Genomic DNA, 14018 nt, shown 5'->3' on the forward strand with positions numbered 1-14018 from the left:
AGAAATTGTGAAATACTTTTTATTTTTGAGGAAGTCTAACAGTGCTTTCACATGAATACGTGGCTGTATTGACATGGGACATATTTAAAGTAAATTTATGAAAGCAGGAGAGTATTTGTGCATGATGTCAAAAGCCTGACTGATAATTGTCTGTAAAATGGTGATGAAGTACACACCGGAATTTTATGACTTTAAATGTAGTTCTTAAAAGCATGTGCATGTTTCTTACAGATATCATATTTTAAAATAATTTCAGTGACTCAACAGGTTTTAAGGTTATTTTTTTTCATTAATTTTTGGTACTACACGGCAAGAAACACAAGAAAGTGTCAGTCCCCTGTAACACACAGGGACCACATTTTAATTTGCCAGTGATACATTCTGCATTGAAAAAGATTAAGGAGAAAAGTGAAAATGTGAAACGCAGAATCAAGTGTTGTCATGACTTTAATTATTGCTGTCGGAAAAGCAATGGCCATAAATCACATCAGGCTTCTCCAACGTAAATGCCATACATTAACATTTATAGTAAACACACAGGTAACAACCTATGCTGGCACGGAAATCCTCTCCTCCAAAGACGACCGCATCCAAATGAAAGCCAGCCTGGGATCCTGTTCTCAGTGCTTCTTCACAGACAGCCTTCAAATGAGAACAGAGTATTAATTTCTACGGAAATGCAGGATGCAGAGGGACTACAAGGGGATATTACAGCAACTCGGTGTTACCAAAATCCTTCAGCTAAAATTGCTCCTACTAAGCAAAGCTGTCCTAGGTGCTCGACCATGCACAGTGCTTTAAAATGACTCAGCAAAAGAGAAAACATTCTCTTTCCCTAAGCACCTACATGCCTAGACTGTGTAAATACAGGACTTTGTAGCAAATTCCCTACCTTCTTGTTGACATAATGCCCTGGGTGTTACTGTGATCGGTACTTCAGATATTTATGTAACAATATGAAACAAAACATTTGTCAAATACTGCTGAAAAGCAAACTAAAAGTACGAAATTTGATTAGTTCAACATGTAATGTATCTGCATGAGAAACAGAAATAAAGATCAGAATCTCTTTTATTAAATAAATAACCTGAACAGTTTAAAACGGTTGTGGATTCGTTATAGGATATAAGCATTCCTTATAGGAATGCCAATTTAAAGTCTTCTGTTACCTCTAACTAAAAAGTAGCTAGGGAAGTTAAAAATACAACAAGTACTGCAGAAAAGTATTAAAATAAAAGCAAGAACAATTTTGCTGCTGTAGCTATTCTGTGAAGAAGTACATTTCCAAAATATTGCTATTTGATATCAATGTTTGGATAATATTAATGTTTTACAAGGCTAAGGTACGCGGAGAAAGACAGATGTAATTGCAAGCTCTACTAGTGGTGTTCTTCTATGGCAGCTTATTCTTAACCAGAGTGCTTTAAAAGGCAACTCGCCTGCCAACATCAGGAACTGCAATATTAAAAGTTCTGCTATAAAATACTGTATGTGAAGAAAAACCTCAGCCGGTTTAAAATATGATTTAATTCTGTGTGTGCACACCAGACAGGAGCGTGTCTATTTGGTTACTGCTTTATTACGTTCGCAGATATGTAAGCGTGTGTTGTAAGATAAATGGCTGTATCAAACGAGCAGGCTGCCTGTGAGGCCTGCCGGTACTTCTGGAGGTACTTCTGATGTGTGTGTCCTCAGCTGGTCCGAAACTTTTCCCTTAGAGCTTGGGAGGGAAATGCTGAATTCCTGGTGCAAGCACGAGATCTTCCATTTCCTTACCACGCTGCCTTGCCTTTCTGAAAAACCTGGACTTGATAGTAAAGGTTGGGGAGTAATTTATATTCAAATGCACTTTAAAAATAAGATTTGATCTAAAATTACCCTAAAAAAGGAGCATGTTCTTCAAATATTTGCTATTTTCAAAGTTATACTTCTAATGTTAGCATTAAACACCCTGTCATACACACAGAAAAACGATAACATGAAATTTAGTTGTGATGGTATCAGTAGAAACCATTATAAAGATGCCAGTTTAACAACAGTGAAATGATGATTGTTTTTTCTAATTAAATGTTATACAAATGTCGAGTTTGATCGCTACTACATAGCCAAGTGTATTGCAACACTGTAAGTATTTCAAATCTTTGGAGAAGCACATTTCCACTCCAAGTGTGTTAAAAATGATAACAGTAACGCAGAGAGGTTTTGTTATTTGGCATGGGCTATCTGGAACTGTTCTGTCACTGAAATATTTTGAATTTATGAAGGTCTTTATAATACAAACATGGGAGTTAAACACACAAATGTTTTGGGGGATTGAAAAATATGTTTAGTATTTTTTAACCTCTCTTCCTTGACAAAAGTAGGGGGAGACTGGGGAGTATTCTGCTCATCCTACTTTGCTGAGATGGCAAAATATGAACACATCAAGACCTGCTTACCTTAAAATTGAGCAAGCCCACTGCAGTTTCCACAAAAGGGATAAAATTCATTGGTTCTACAAGTGTTCGGCCTTTTAGGTGATGTAAGAATTTGTCTGAAAACTAAAACTAGATAGTATGAGCTATCAGAGAGAAAAAAAAAAAAAAGCAACAGTCTACATGTATATATAACACGTTAAATTTTCACCTGGCTGTAACAACACCCCTCCCCACCCCAAAAACTTATAATTAAAAAAATTAAACCAGCTTTTAACAAGGCCTGTGATTCGAAACTGCAGCATTCCCATACATTTCTAAGTTTGGAGGCTGGTTTGCAAAAAAAAAAAAAAAAAAAATCTAGGCTTAGCACCTCTCACCCTGGCTTAGTGAAATGCAAATCCGCGGGCCCTGGAAAACAATGAAGTGCTGCTGTACCTGAGGTCCGGTTTTGTTTCAGGTCCAGCACTGCCATCACTGGAAGTGCTCCCCAGCCTTCTAAGTGGCATCCGTATTATTCATTACGGCACCGTTACCCTTTTGTTCAATAGGCTTTTCTTCATAATTTTTTAGCTTACCTAGGAAGGCCTTAAAAAGGAAGTTTAATTCTTTGAAGACCAAAGCTTGCCAATTTTTTCCATGAGACCAGTTCACAGCTAGCTCTGAGCTGCCAGTGGGGTAGCCCAAATTCCAAAATCTATCATCTGGAAACATACAAAAGCTCTTGCACAGATTTTTCCCCTTTCAAAAGGGGGAAAAAAAAAAAAAAAAAAAAAGAGGGGAAAAAACCCTCAGCCCTATATTGTAAATCTATTATGTCTGTCCAGATCGAGTAATTTCCGTGGAGATAAACATATCACAGGTACGGTGAAAATACATTAGTAAATAAAGACAAAAATAACATATGCATATATTTTAAATTTAAGGAATATTCGACTATTAATGGATATCAAAGGAAAGGGAATTTTAATCATCTCTCCATTCAGTCTCAGTTGGGTAAATCATATCTAAGAGATTTGCATAAATATAAACCATCAAAGACTTTTCATCTTCAAAGGGGGTTTCAAGACCCTATAAGCTTTGTACTGTAATCATCGCAGGTCACAACCCTGCAGGAATAAGGCTGCTATGGCAACATAAAAAACTAATGCTTAAGGCTTAGCATAATATTCTGACTAATAGAAAGGAAACTCATTTTAAAAGCTGGCAGCCTATTTACCAGAAGCTGGATTAGAGGTGTTATTTCCCCTTTTAGCTTCCCCCCACTGCCCCTCCCCAAAAGAAGGAAAATCTAATCACCCAGATCTTGGAAAAAAAGCTTTCCAGCAATTTGCAGTAACTTTACAATTAGGCCAAAATAAATCACAGCTTTCTTCGACGAAGAATTCTGCCCTTCCCACCCCTGCTTTGCATCATCACCGTGGCCCTCTTGGTAACTTTTCTTTGGAGAAGAGAATTCCACCCAAAAATGTGCAAGGAGACAAAAAAATAATAATCAATGCAATTCACACATATGAGTGTACAGTATGGCAGGTACTACAGTGACAGAAAACAGCAAATTTCACACAGGCAAATGCAGAAAATGAGGTAATATAATGGCATCAGCATATATTCTTAAGATTCCTATCTGATTTTTATTTTTTAAGTGAACAAAAAAGCAAAAAGCACTACTGTGTTTATTTTTTTAGGTGCAAATTAAAGCAGTAGAGCTTTTCTTTTATTTTAAAATATTTTAAAAGTCACCCTCCTGGGATTTTTGCTGTCTTTTGTTTTGAAGGTAAACAAGAAAAAAAGCATGTTTAATTAAATATTGTCTCTCTTCCTCTCCCTTTTAAAAAAATCTGCAATAAGCACCAATACAAAAGGTAACGAGTGGAGAAGTTTCAATTAATTTTTTTTTTTTTTTTTTTTTCAAAAGGAGACGATTAAATGTTTCCGGCCCGGTAAAGTGTTCATTTCAGGGAGAAAAGGGGGAAAAAAAAAAAAGAAGGCGGAGGGAAAAAAACCCCACAAAGCTTGGGGAGGGGATGAAGTAGCAAGGCCTCAGCAATTCTTTCAATTCCAGTGCACACCCAATAGTGTGTCGGGAAGAATGCACACTGGTCAGGATTTGTGGGAGAATTGTCCCGCCACAAAGGAGGGAGAGTTACGCTTGTTATAGTCCAATAAGCCATGCCAGTCAAACAAGTACCCACACTAGGGACAAAAGGAAAGCAAGAGATTCTCACACAAAAGAAAACAAGTAAGCCCATCTTTTAGTTGTGCATCAGCCTCCAGGTTTTCTGCTGCACATAAATAAAAATGAAGGGGGGGGGGGGGCTATGCATGGGGGAAAATAAACAGCTTCTGGGAGGCTGAAAAATCATGCCGGAGTGAATTTTGGGAGGATTGGGAAAAGAAGGTAGCAGCGTTGAGTGGAGCGCGCTCTTTGTGTGCACAGGTTGGGCAAAGTGAGAGAGAAGCAAAAGGCGGACAATGAGGCAGAAGTTGTTGGGGCTGGCTTGTTTTCCATGATGGAAATCAAAGTTAGCGAGAGGGAAGGTGGAAGGGGATGAGGGGACAAAGAGCCCCCACATCCCACCTCCCTGCAAAACCTACTTGGGGGCAGCAAGGGCCCTGCCATTTTGGAAACATGAATATTCATTACTGACAAGTTACGTCTAACACTTACATGGCTGTAAACCCTGAGAGGTATACTCTGGTTAATTTAATTAAATGTTGGTGGAAGGGGACAGTGCACTTTCCATCATGAGCGGCGGCGGCCGAAGCGGCAGTGCCACGGAACGGATGGGGCCCGTCGTGTACCCAACGTATTTGCTCAGTTGTACGCTCACGCCTGATCTTAATGGTTTGATCAAGGCTAGATGCTGAGATTAAAACAGATCCTAATACGTCTGCCTGCCTTTCATCACAGCTTGCACGTGTGCTAGCTGCTCGGCTAGCGGTTCGCAAAAATATAGAAGTGAATAATTAAGCATTATTCCTTTACTGGCATGTTACAGAAATAATGGTATATCTAAACAAACGTCCCCCCTTTCTTGACAATTAAAACAATTATAGTGTAATTAGGCCTATTTCAAAGTTTTCTTAAGTAATTTGACATGCCAACCATTTACATTTCAGGTTTTTATTGGCTGAAAAGTCAGTCGTGAAACACAAACACACCTGTCAGCAATTAAAAAGGAAGAAATAGAGAACTGTTCAGGAAATAATATCTGTGCTAATTAAAAACACTAGTTAAAAGCTTCCTGTTTGTTTCTCCAGTTGCCCCAAGGACTGACCTTCCCCCCAACCCATTTTTTCATATGTCGCTGACATGGTTTCCCCATCTCCTGCTTACAATGCATGTAACTAAGGCACACAGATGTAGACAGTCATTTTGCATGTTAGGGTATTTAGAAAAGCGACAAGTATTTACGCCTCTGTTTTTGATAAGACACTCTGACATCAATACTGGTTCTTCGTTGACCGCAGGAGAAATAAATCTGGTTTTCTTTATAAATGCAAGGTGTTTCACGTATGCTTTTTGTATAGCACGTCCTACACACGTTTAAACAGATGCACTTCCCAATTACCTTAGCCAAGCAACGACATTACATGGTATTTGCAGCCTGCCTCATAACTCAGAGCCATTCATCTCTATGCCTGTGTGAACTTGGCCCAACAGCTTCAGGCAAAAGCTACCGTGCTGCTGGTAAACAGGTAGCTACTCACCCATCTTATTTCTTCAACATTTTCAACCTTTGGCAGCATCAGGCTTGAAGGAAGGGTCTTGGACTGCAAAAGCACCTCTAGATCTTCTTCTGCAAGACCACTGGACACGGAGTTTATCCTAACACACTTTTCAGCATGGCCAAAGTCAAACTCTTCAAGGGTTTTCACAACTGTCAGTCTTGCTTCTCTCTACAATATGTATGTATTTAAAGGCACAAGAAAAGAAAAAGAAAGCTTATTTTCTATTGACAGAAAAGTGCACTGAGCAGAAAACTTGTTGAAACAATGTGGGGAAAAAGCTAGACAGCCAGTATATTGGTGTCCCCAAAATGTCTGTCACTTCTGGACTTTTATTGAAGCAGTCATCACCAGCACCTCGCAATTTTACCTTCCTCATTTCGTTATAACTGGTAAATAAAATGCTTAGGTTTTTTTGTTTAAGTATTTCTACACCATCACTTGCAGAAAACATGACTTTTGTGTCCACTATTGCTGAACGTGTCTAACAAACAAATCTTTATACTAACCTCAATGTGTTGCACTAACTCTCTGCACTCACAAAACCAGCACGTTAATAAATTTGCATTTCATTTTTGTAATTAATCTCTATATTGCCTGTGCTAAAATAGCATGGATGTCAGAAAGCACTGATGTACATACACTTCTTTGGCTTTTGCTATATAAATATTCCTTTTCTCCATGTATCCAACGTGTATTAAAGCCCGTAGTAGAGTTCACAACTCGCATGTGAAAACACCACCAAAGTAACTTGTAGATTTTTCCTGAACCATGTAAAAAGCTATTCTCCTTCTGACACAAAATAAAATCGCCGAAGACACGCGCTTCCCGTGGCTGTTTGCTATTTGTTGTGAATGTACATTTACAAATCTGTTTAACATTTGATTTGCATGAAGAATACCTGAATGCTTTTCCGAAATGAAATGCGTTTCTTGGCCTGGAGAAAAAGAGGGGAGGGAGACAGAGGGTGCTGGGCTCCTTGCTTCCTGCCAACTGCAGTTTCAGCCCCAAATTCCTTCCAGTCACCAACAGCCCCTAACAAATTCGCATTGTCAAAATGCACACTTATCAAAAGTCATTTCATTTGTGAAGAGTTTTTATGGGGCTAATAAAACTTTAAAGCTCCGGACTCACAGAGGTTCAGGAACGACTTTAACAATACGCAGTCGCTGAATAGAGATGCTTTTCAAGAAAACAGGCAAACTCAAGGGGACAAAATAAAAAAAAAAAAATCATCAAAGTTAATATCCAGGCTAATACCAATCAGCAAGACAGCACATGACAGTAGATTTAAACCAGACGGATGCAAATCTCTGCCGGCGAGAGGGGCAGAGGTGGTTTCCCAATGTGGTCTGAGTTAAACAGTGTGAGGGAACAGTAGCTTACAGTTGTCAGGTCCGATCAGAACAGGGTCTCCCAGGCCAGTTTAAGACAGCTCTGCAGTGTACTGATTTACAGGGCTGGGACCCCCGATAATTAGGGTAAGTTTAGAGAAAAGCAAATGATGGCTCTAACTGGTTAAAAGGAAGGAATAATGAAGCAGAAAGGTAATGAAATCTGAAGCAAGCAGCCTTCAGCTTGGGGCTACTAGCCGTGCTCCTCCGAAGGTTGGGAGCATATGCCCGTTAATCGGACAGACGGGAACAAGGCGCACATGTACGCATCCCTGTGCTGCACTCAAGGGGCACGTTGAGAGGTAATCTCTGGAAAATACAATCCAAAACGTTCAAACTGCTGTGAATGGACTCTGACTGGGGCCATTAGGAAAGCCACACAAAGATGCATGCAGTTTACTACAACACGTCCAGCTGGAAGACAGCTCCGGCGCACAGCCGTCTGAAATGGTTCTTCCGAATTAGGTAAACCGAACCATATGATGCCATTACCGGGTAAGACAAATCCCCTACATTTTCCTTCTCTGACCAGGGGTAACAGGTTTCTAGGGCTGGACTGAAAGTTTTGGGATATGATGCAGAAGGGTAGCTTAAAAACATGCTCCAAAGCAATTTATGCTTTTAATTAAAGTCAGATTATCACTGTTTCAGCACACACTGATCCAATTTGTGGAAGAAAGATCTCCCCAAATTATCCACTAAGGCAGCATCCAATTCCAACTGAAAGCACATCTCTAGCAAACTTACAGTCTAATTCATTACGATTTTTTTCAGATTATAATAACAAGCAGTAGACTGTCTCATTAGCTATTTTCCTCCTCAGGCTGCAAACTCCCTTCCCAAAAAAGACAGATCGTGTCTTTCTAGGTATATTTCCATACAAAACACTTATTAACAGGCTGTTGCTGTTATCACTTTACATAAACTAAATGTGCAGCCCTCTGGTACGTATCCCAAAAATAACCAACAACTTCACTGAATTTATACCAACCAACAAACATGGGGAGGGGGTTGTTGTTTTTTCCCATATTTTAATAGAAAATATGTTGCTATGTTAGTTAACACACCCATGCCATCTGTTGGGTTGAGAATTGATGCATTTTCTTAGAACCACTACGTTTTAGATCTGTCTGCCTAGATACCCCAGGAATGGAAACGTTTCCCTTCCGTGATAAAACACTTCTAGTGACTATAGTTTCCACATCAGGATTTAATTTACATTTTTAATTGTGGGACAAACTGAGAGGACCTGGTTGCCAAAGTCAGAGCTTGGGAGGGGTTTGACTCAGTGTCTACCCTTCCTACAATGGAGAAAATCCCGCTGATGTTAGTGGGGTATATCAGGTCCCCAGCCAGGCTTCCAATAAAACATTTCATGGGTAAATAAAAAATGTACTAAACCCTCTGAATAAATGTACTAAAAACATGGAGCAAAGGGACAGCCCTTTCTGCCTTATTACGCAGTGAAATGTAGATGCTATTCTTATTCTAGGATCCATGCGAAAGCTAGAATTTTAAGCTAGGTGAACAACTTCAACATTTTAAAAGGAGAGAAAAAAGTAGTCCTTGATAGAATAAGGTCTTTACAGCAGTAGACACAAGAAGGAACACATTTTCCAAACTGTATATAAAATCCCTGCTAAGAATGGTCAAACTAGAATTTTTAAGGAAAGGTGAAAAGAATTATTTACTCTGTTCTTCACATGAGAACTACAACATTGGATAATACTCTGTCATGACTGAATAGCTGATAAAGAAATAACTTGATTGTTAAGTAAACGATTCCATCCCCAGGTAGCTTGGGATGGTGGTATCCCCATTGGGTCCCACGAGGGTTGGGTTCTTTATCAAACTGAACAAGAGAGAAAGACAACAGAGAGCTTCCACAGTAAACAGTGACATTATCAAAATATGCTAAATTTGCAACTTGTGCTGGAAAAACCACTGGAAAAAAAAAAACAAACGTTGGTCAGGGTAGCTACTTTAGCATCCCTTCTGTTTGACTTGGAGGAGGACAGGGAAAATGTTCATTACCACGCGCAGCTACGCCAACTGGAGAAGATAAAGGTTTCAGTGACGCAGCATCGCTGACAAATTCACCGCCACCCAGACACACAAGCACTGAAATTAAAGACGCGTGTTGCCGGCTCGATTGGCACCCATTAGACCTAATAACTAACCATCCTCACGAGTTCCTAGCTCTGAATTATCAAATCTGCAAAGAAAACAACATCCGTCCACTTTTACACTCCAGTGGAAGAGGTGGTCCCTCGCGGCGGGGCTGCGCAGTCTCGCCATCTGGAGAATAAATCGAGTGTGAAGTACAGTATAGTTTGGGACCAAGCTCCGTGGCGGCAGCCCAGCAGTTAGTTCATTAGTCCCAAACTTGCGGGGATTAGCGTGGTATGGGCTCTACTGTCGGATGGGATCAGGCAGGCAGAGCGCGAGACTTGGAGACAGGGGTGGCGGCGAAGAAGGAGCCCCTCGGGCTTGTTTATAAAGCTATGTAGTATAAGTGCACCTAAAGAGGTGCCTTTGGTAACAGTATTATCAGTCTTCTACCCGCTGAATCAGTACCTTTCCTTCTCCCGCCCCCCCCCCCCCCCCCCCCCTTTTATTCTTTAAGTTATATGTCAAGACATAGAAATTTCTGCTTTGAAACAGAAGGAATGTCACAGAGCTGGAAGCTCAGCCACCCACTCACCCCGGACACAGTGGTAATACAGCAATAATGAAACCAAGACGGTCAGATTAACAGCCTTTTGGGGACTGCAACAGCAGACAGAAGTGACATTTTCCTCTTTCTTTTCCAACTGGTAACGATACCCCGCAAACCAGTTTTCCAGCACTGTGATTTCTAGACCTGCCTGATTTTGGGGACAAAATCTGTTTTGCTTTACCTTTCTTGCCTAGTCTTACTCCCTTTTTTTTTTCTCAAGACTTCAGGTCTTCATGTAAAGACAGTGGGTATACTTAAAGATATGTTTATGTGCAGATCTCATCCTGTTAACATCTTTTGGTAATACTTCTTCATATGGAAATGTAAATATATGATGCGCTAAAATGGCAGGCCAGAATCTATCATCCTCACTGCCATAATAAGTTTGCATGTTTCAAATGGCAGAGGAAAAATTAATTACTATAATCACAATTCAAGTTATTTTTTGTGACAGGTCTGACATTGTAAAAACATACAATTATGTGTTAATGTTACTTCCCTGGAGTGGTTTGTTTACAGGACTTGACATTGCTGAATCTTTTGTCACTTATACTAGTGCATACCCTACGAATGCGTCTCTCAAATAAGATTTTGCAGAAGCACACATATATTATACACCCACAGCATTTTTTGGGGGCAAAATTGAGTTTCTGCAGAGGGAAAGCCTGACATTTTTTAGATGCTTAGTTCTCTGTCAGTGAAGTGATGCCACACAGAATGATACTTCATTTAGTTTCAAATCCACAGATGAGATTGGCAAGAGAAAAGACAAATTACATTTGTTTTTAAGGAAACAAAGAGAACCGTAACCGCGGAGCAGAGTGTTTCTCAGAACAGGAGGCGCCTGGTTCACGAGACCTGCCTTCTACCTTACATGCATGAGGTACTTGTGAGAATAAATCTTTGAAATGGCAAATACTTATTTCTAGTTAGTCTTTTTAGACTGAAAAACTGCTGTAAAATATGCATACATCGCAAGGCCTTCAGGAAGCTCCTAGTAAATCATCTCTTTTAGTTACCTTTGAACAGATAATCAGTTGAGGAGTATTTAAAGACTTACAAAGTTTTAAAACACATTTTCTTTTGGTTCAACAGGGAACATGCCAATCCCACCATGTAATCCTAAAGGGAAGAAGGGGCAGGACTGGGGAGGAGGAGGGAGAATAAGGCTTCTGTCGTGTATGTCGGTGTTTCTCCTCTGCAGTTCAGGCAAACGGACATTTTAGAGCACTGCGAGATTCTGATTTTTCTGCTGAAATTGTTGAATTCTTTCATTAATAATTATTTGGTCTAATCAAGCCTGTTCTTTTTTTTATACCAACCTTTTCACCTTTCTGAAAGAGAGATTCTTCATGACATAATGAGTCATCTAACTGTGCATCCTTAGCATCTGCTGCTTTTCTCTCTGCTCTGCTAATTGTCTTTACATGTGGTACATGGTCTAGCAACACTAAAATGAAGCAAACTTTGGTGGCCAGCATCATGAACAAAGCTGCAATTTAATTATGCTCTGCTGAGGAATCTTAATTTCTTTGCCCATTTTCCTAAAAGTTTTATTTAAGGTCTAGGAACGCATCAGTGTGCCTATCGGCAATATTTATCCTGCATTTTTAAGGGACAAGATCTCTTAAAGCTGTTTATGAATAGCTAGGAGCTGCTTGCTGCCATGTAAGTTTAGCAAGCCTCTCCCTCCCTCTACCATCGTGGCCAATGTGGATCCTGAGGATATTAGGTGGGGTCTATCCAACCTCATCAGAGTTCGACAATTTCCATAGATGATGATTGGGTGATGGCCTGGCTTGAGATGCTGTGAATATGGGGAACCAGAGAAGAAGAACCGGAGGTCCCCCCAGCTGGCAGTCCAGGACCCAGGGCCCATGAATCCCCACAAAGCTTTACAGCTGCTCAGCTATGTAAGCACCACATTTCTGCTGAGCTGGGGTATCCGAGGATGTCTATATTAGTGCAAGAGCAAGACATTTTCACAAGTTGTGTTTAAACTATTTTTCCAACTTGCACGTATCTCATAGAAATTTAAAGAGGCCAGTAGGCTTCTAGAATTAATTAGCACATAGAAATATTCATGTAGTATGAGGACTTGGCAAAAATAATACAGCATGGGGGGTGTGTGTGTGTGCATACATAAACACAGAGACTGTGTACAGAAATATTTCAAAAGTTTTTTTGATGACTACTATATACAACAGCTTCAATAAAAGAAAATTTTGTTCATGTATGTAGGCAGCTATTCTTCTGTCTGCCAACTTTTATAAACACTTACAAAAGGGATGTAAACAACCTTTCAATTAAGACAAATCAAGCTAACACTAATTTAAGCTGGCTGCAAGATGTAGTCTCTTTACTTTTTCCCCTGGCTTTCTGAGGATGCTTTTGGTTTTGTGATAGATTAGCATCACAAATGAAAATTCTTTAGAAGCATTAGTGTTAATTAGTCTTCCTGGACAGTCCGAATGAGCTGCTGCATGATGAAATGAGACCACAAAATATTCAATCTGATGTATCAATTAAAAAGAAAAGGCTATACGTTTCTTTCATCTGGTACATGAATTTAACTATACGTTACGTTTCTTTTATATTTACAAATATTCTAGTTTAAGATGTATTTTCTTGGCATGATGTAATAAATTATTGTGGAAAATGTGTACGTTTAGGCATCCATTTTTTATTTTTATAAATGTAACTTTTTGTTAATGCTGATAACGAAATACATTGCTGTCTCAAAAGTACATCTGCTTTAACAAATTATCAACCCTTGTTTAGCAGCTGATTTCAGGTGTGGTGATTCTAAGTGAGCTATGGATCAACCATTTTGAAGATCGGCAAATGGGTACCATCAGAAGCACTGTTTAATTACTGCCTCAATGATTTAATAAATTATTTGAAAAAAAAAAAATTAAAGCCAAACGAGGTAAACATTAAACAGTGTGGAAAGTTAAAGGCAAGCTAAAGGCAAATAAAAGTTTATCAGAAAGAAAACAACTGGCCAGAGGCTTACGCCTGCTTGTACTGAAGGAGCCAGCATCTGCCCCAAGCTGCTCAGAAGCCCTTAGGAACGAAGAAGGCATTAAGAAAAATCAAGTCAGTTGTGCCATGGCTTCCTTCATCCTTCCTCTTTCCTGGAAGAAACTTTTCCCAGTCTACCCACAGTCTCAATAAGACTAGGCGTTTCAAAGAGAAAACTTGGAACCGCTGTGCATGTTTTTTGGTATTGTGCAAATACTGATTAACAGCTCTTATCTCAGTTTTCATAAAGTGCTTTATTTGCATTGGTAAATTAGCAAATTCACATTCTGTAATGTGATCAACATCCCACAGAATTCCCCAAGTCCAAGGGTTTACAGGTCATGCCCAGAGTAAAATCATACTTGTGCAAAAAAGCTCTCATCTCATCCTTTTCAACTTACATTTTAAAGTTAAGTGGTGTCACCTTGTAGATGCACGTGTTTCCATGCAACGGGTTTAGCACAGGATTTATGACACCAGCTGGTCACTCAGGTGTCATACGCTGAGCAAGGCACCCCCAGAAGTCCTCCCACCAGGTGGGTTCTTGTGCCGTCTAGAGAGGACTTAAACCTTCTCATCTTATGGGCAGCTTTTTAAAGCAGAGATTATAGAATCATAGAATCATAGAATGCTTTGGGTTGCAGTCCTGCGCTCCCTTGTGAGATCATGTCATTTGTTTCAATTTCTGTTTATGGACCCTCTGAGAAAATCTATACCATCACATAACTTAGGTCC

The 14018-nt window shown here is 39.7% G+C and overlaps 1 protein-coding gene across 1 annotated transcript in view; it reads right to left on the bottom strand.

Annotated features, from left to right (window-relative positions):
- Window positions 1–14018, bottom strand: part of CLYBL (citramalyl-CoA lyase) — a 93191-nt gene that overhangs the window by 21858 nt on the left and 57315 nt on the right. The window contains exons 3-5 of the mRNA XM_075717554.1: window positions 6129–6317; window positions 2439–2540; window positions 549–642 (exon numbers count right to left, since the gene is read on the bottom strand). Coding sequence (XP_075573669.1) covers window positions 549–642; window positions 2439–2540; window positions 6129–6317 — 385 coding nt within the window. The remainder of the gene's footprint in view (window positions 1–548; window positions 643–2438; window positions 2541–6128; window positions 6318–14018) is intronic.

This window comes from Pelecanus crispus, chromosome 1 (assembly GCF_030463565.1).
Source record: "Pelecanus crispus isolate bPelCri1 chromosome 1, bPelCri1.pri, whole genome shotgun sequence".
NCBI lineage: Eukaryota > Metazoa > Chordata > Aves > Pelecaniformes > Pelecanidae > Pelecanus > Pelecanus crispus.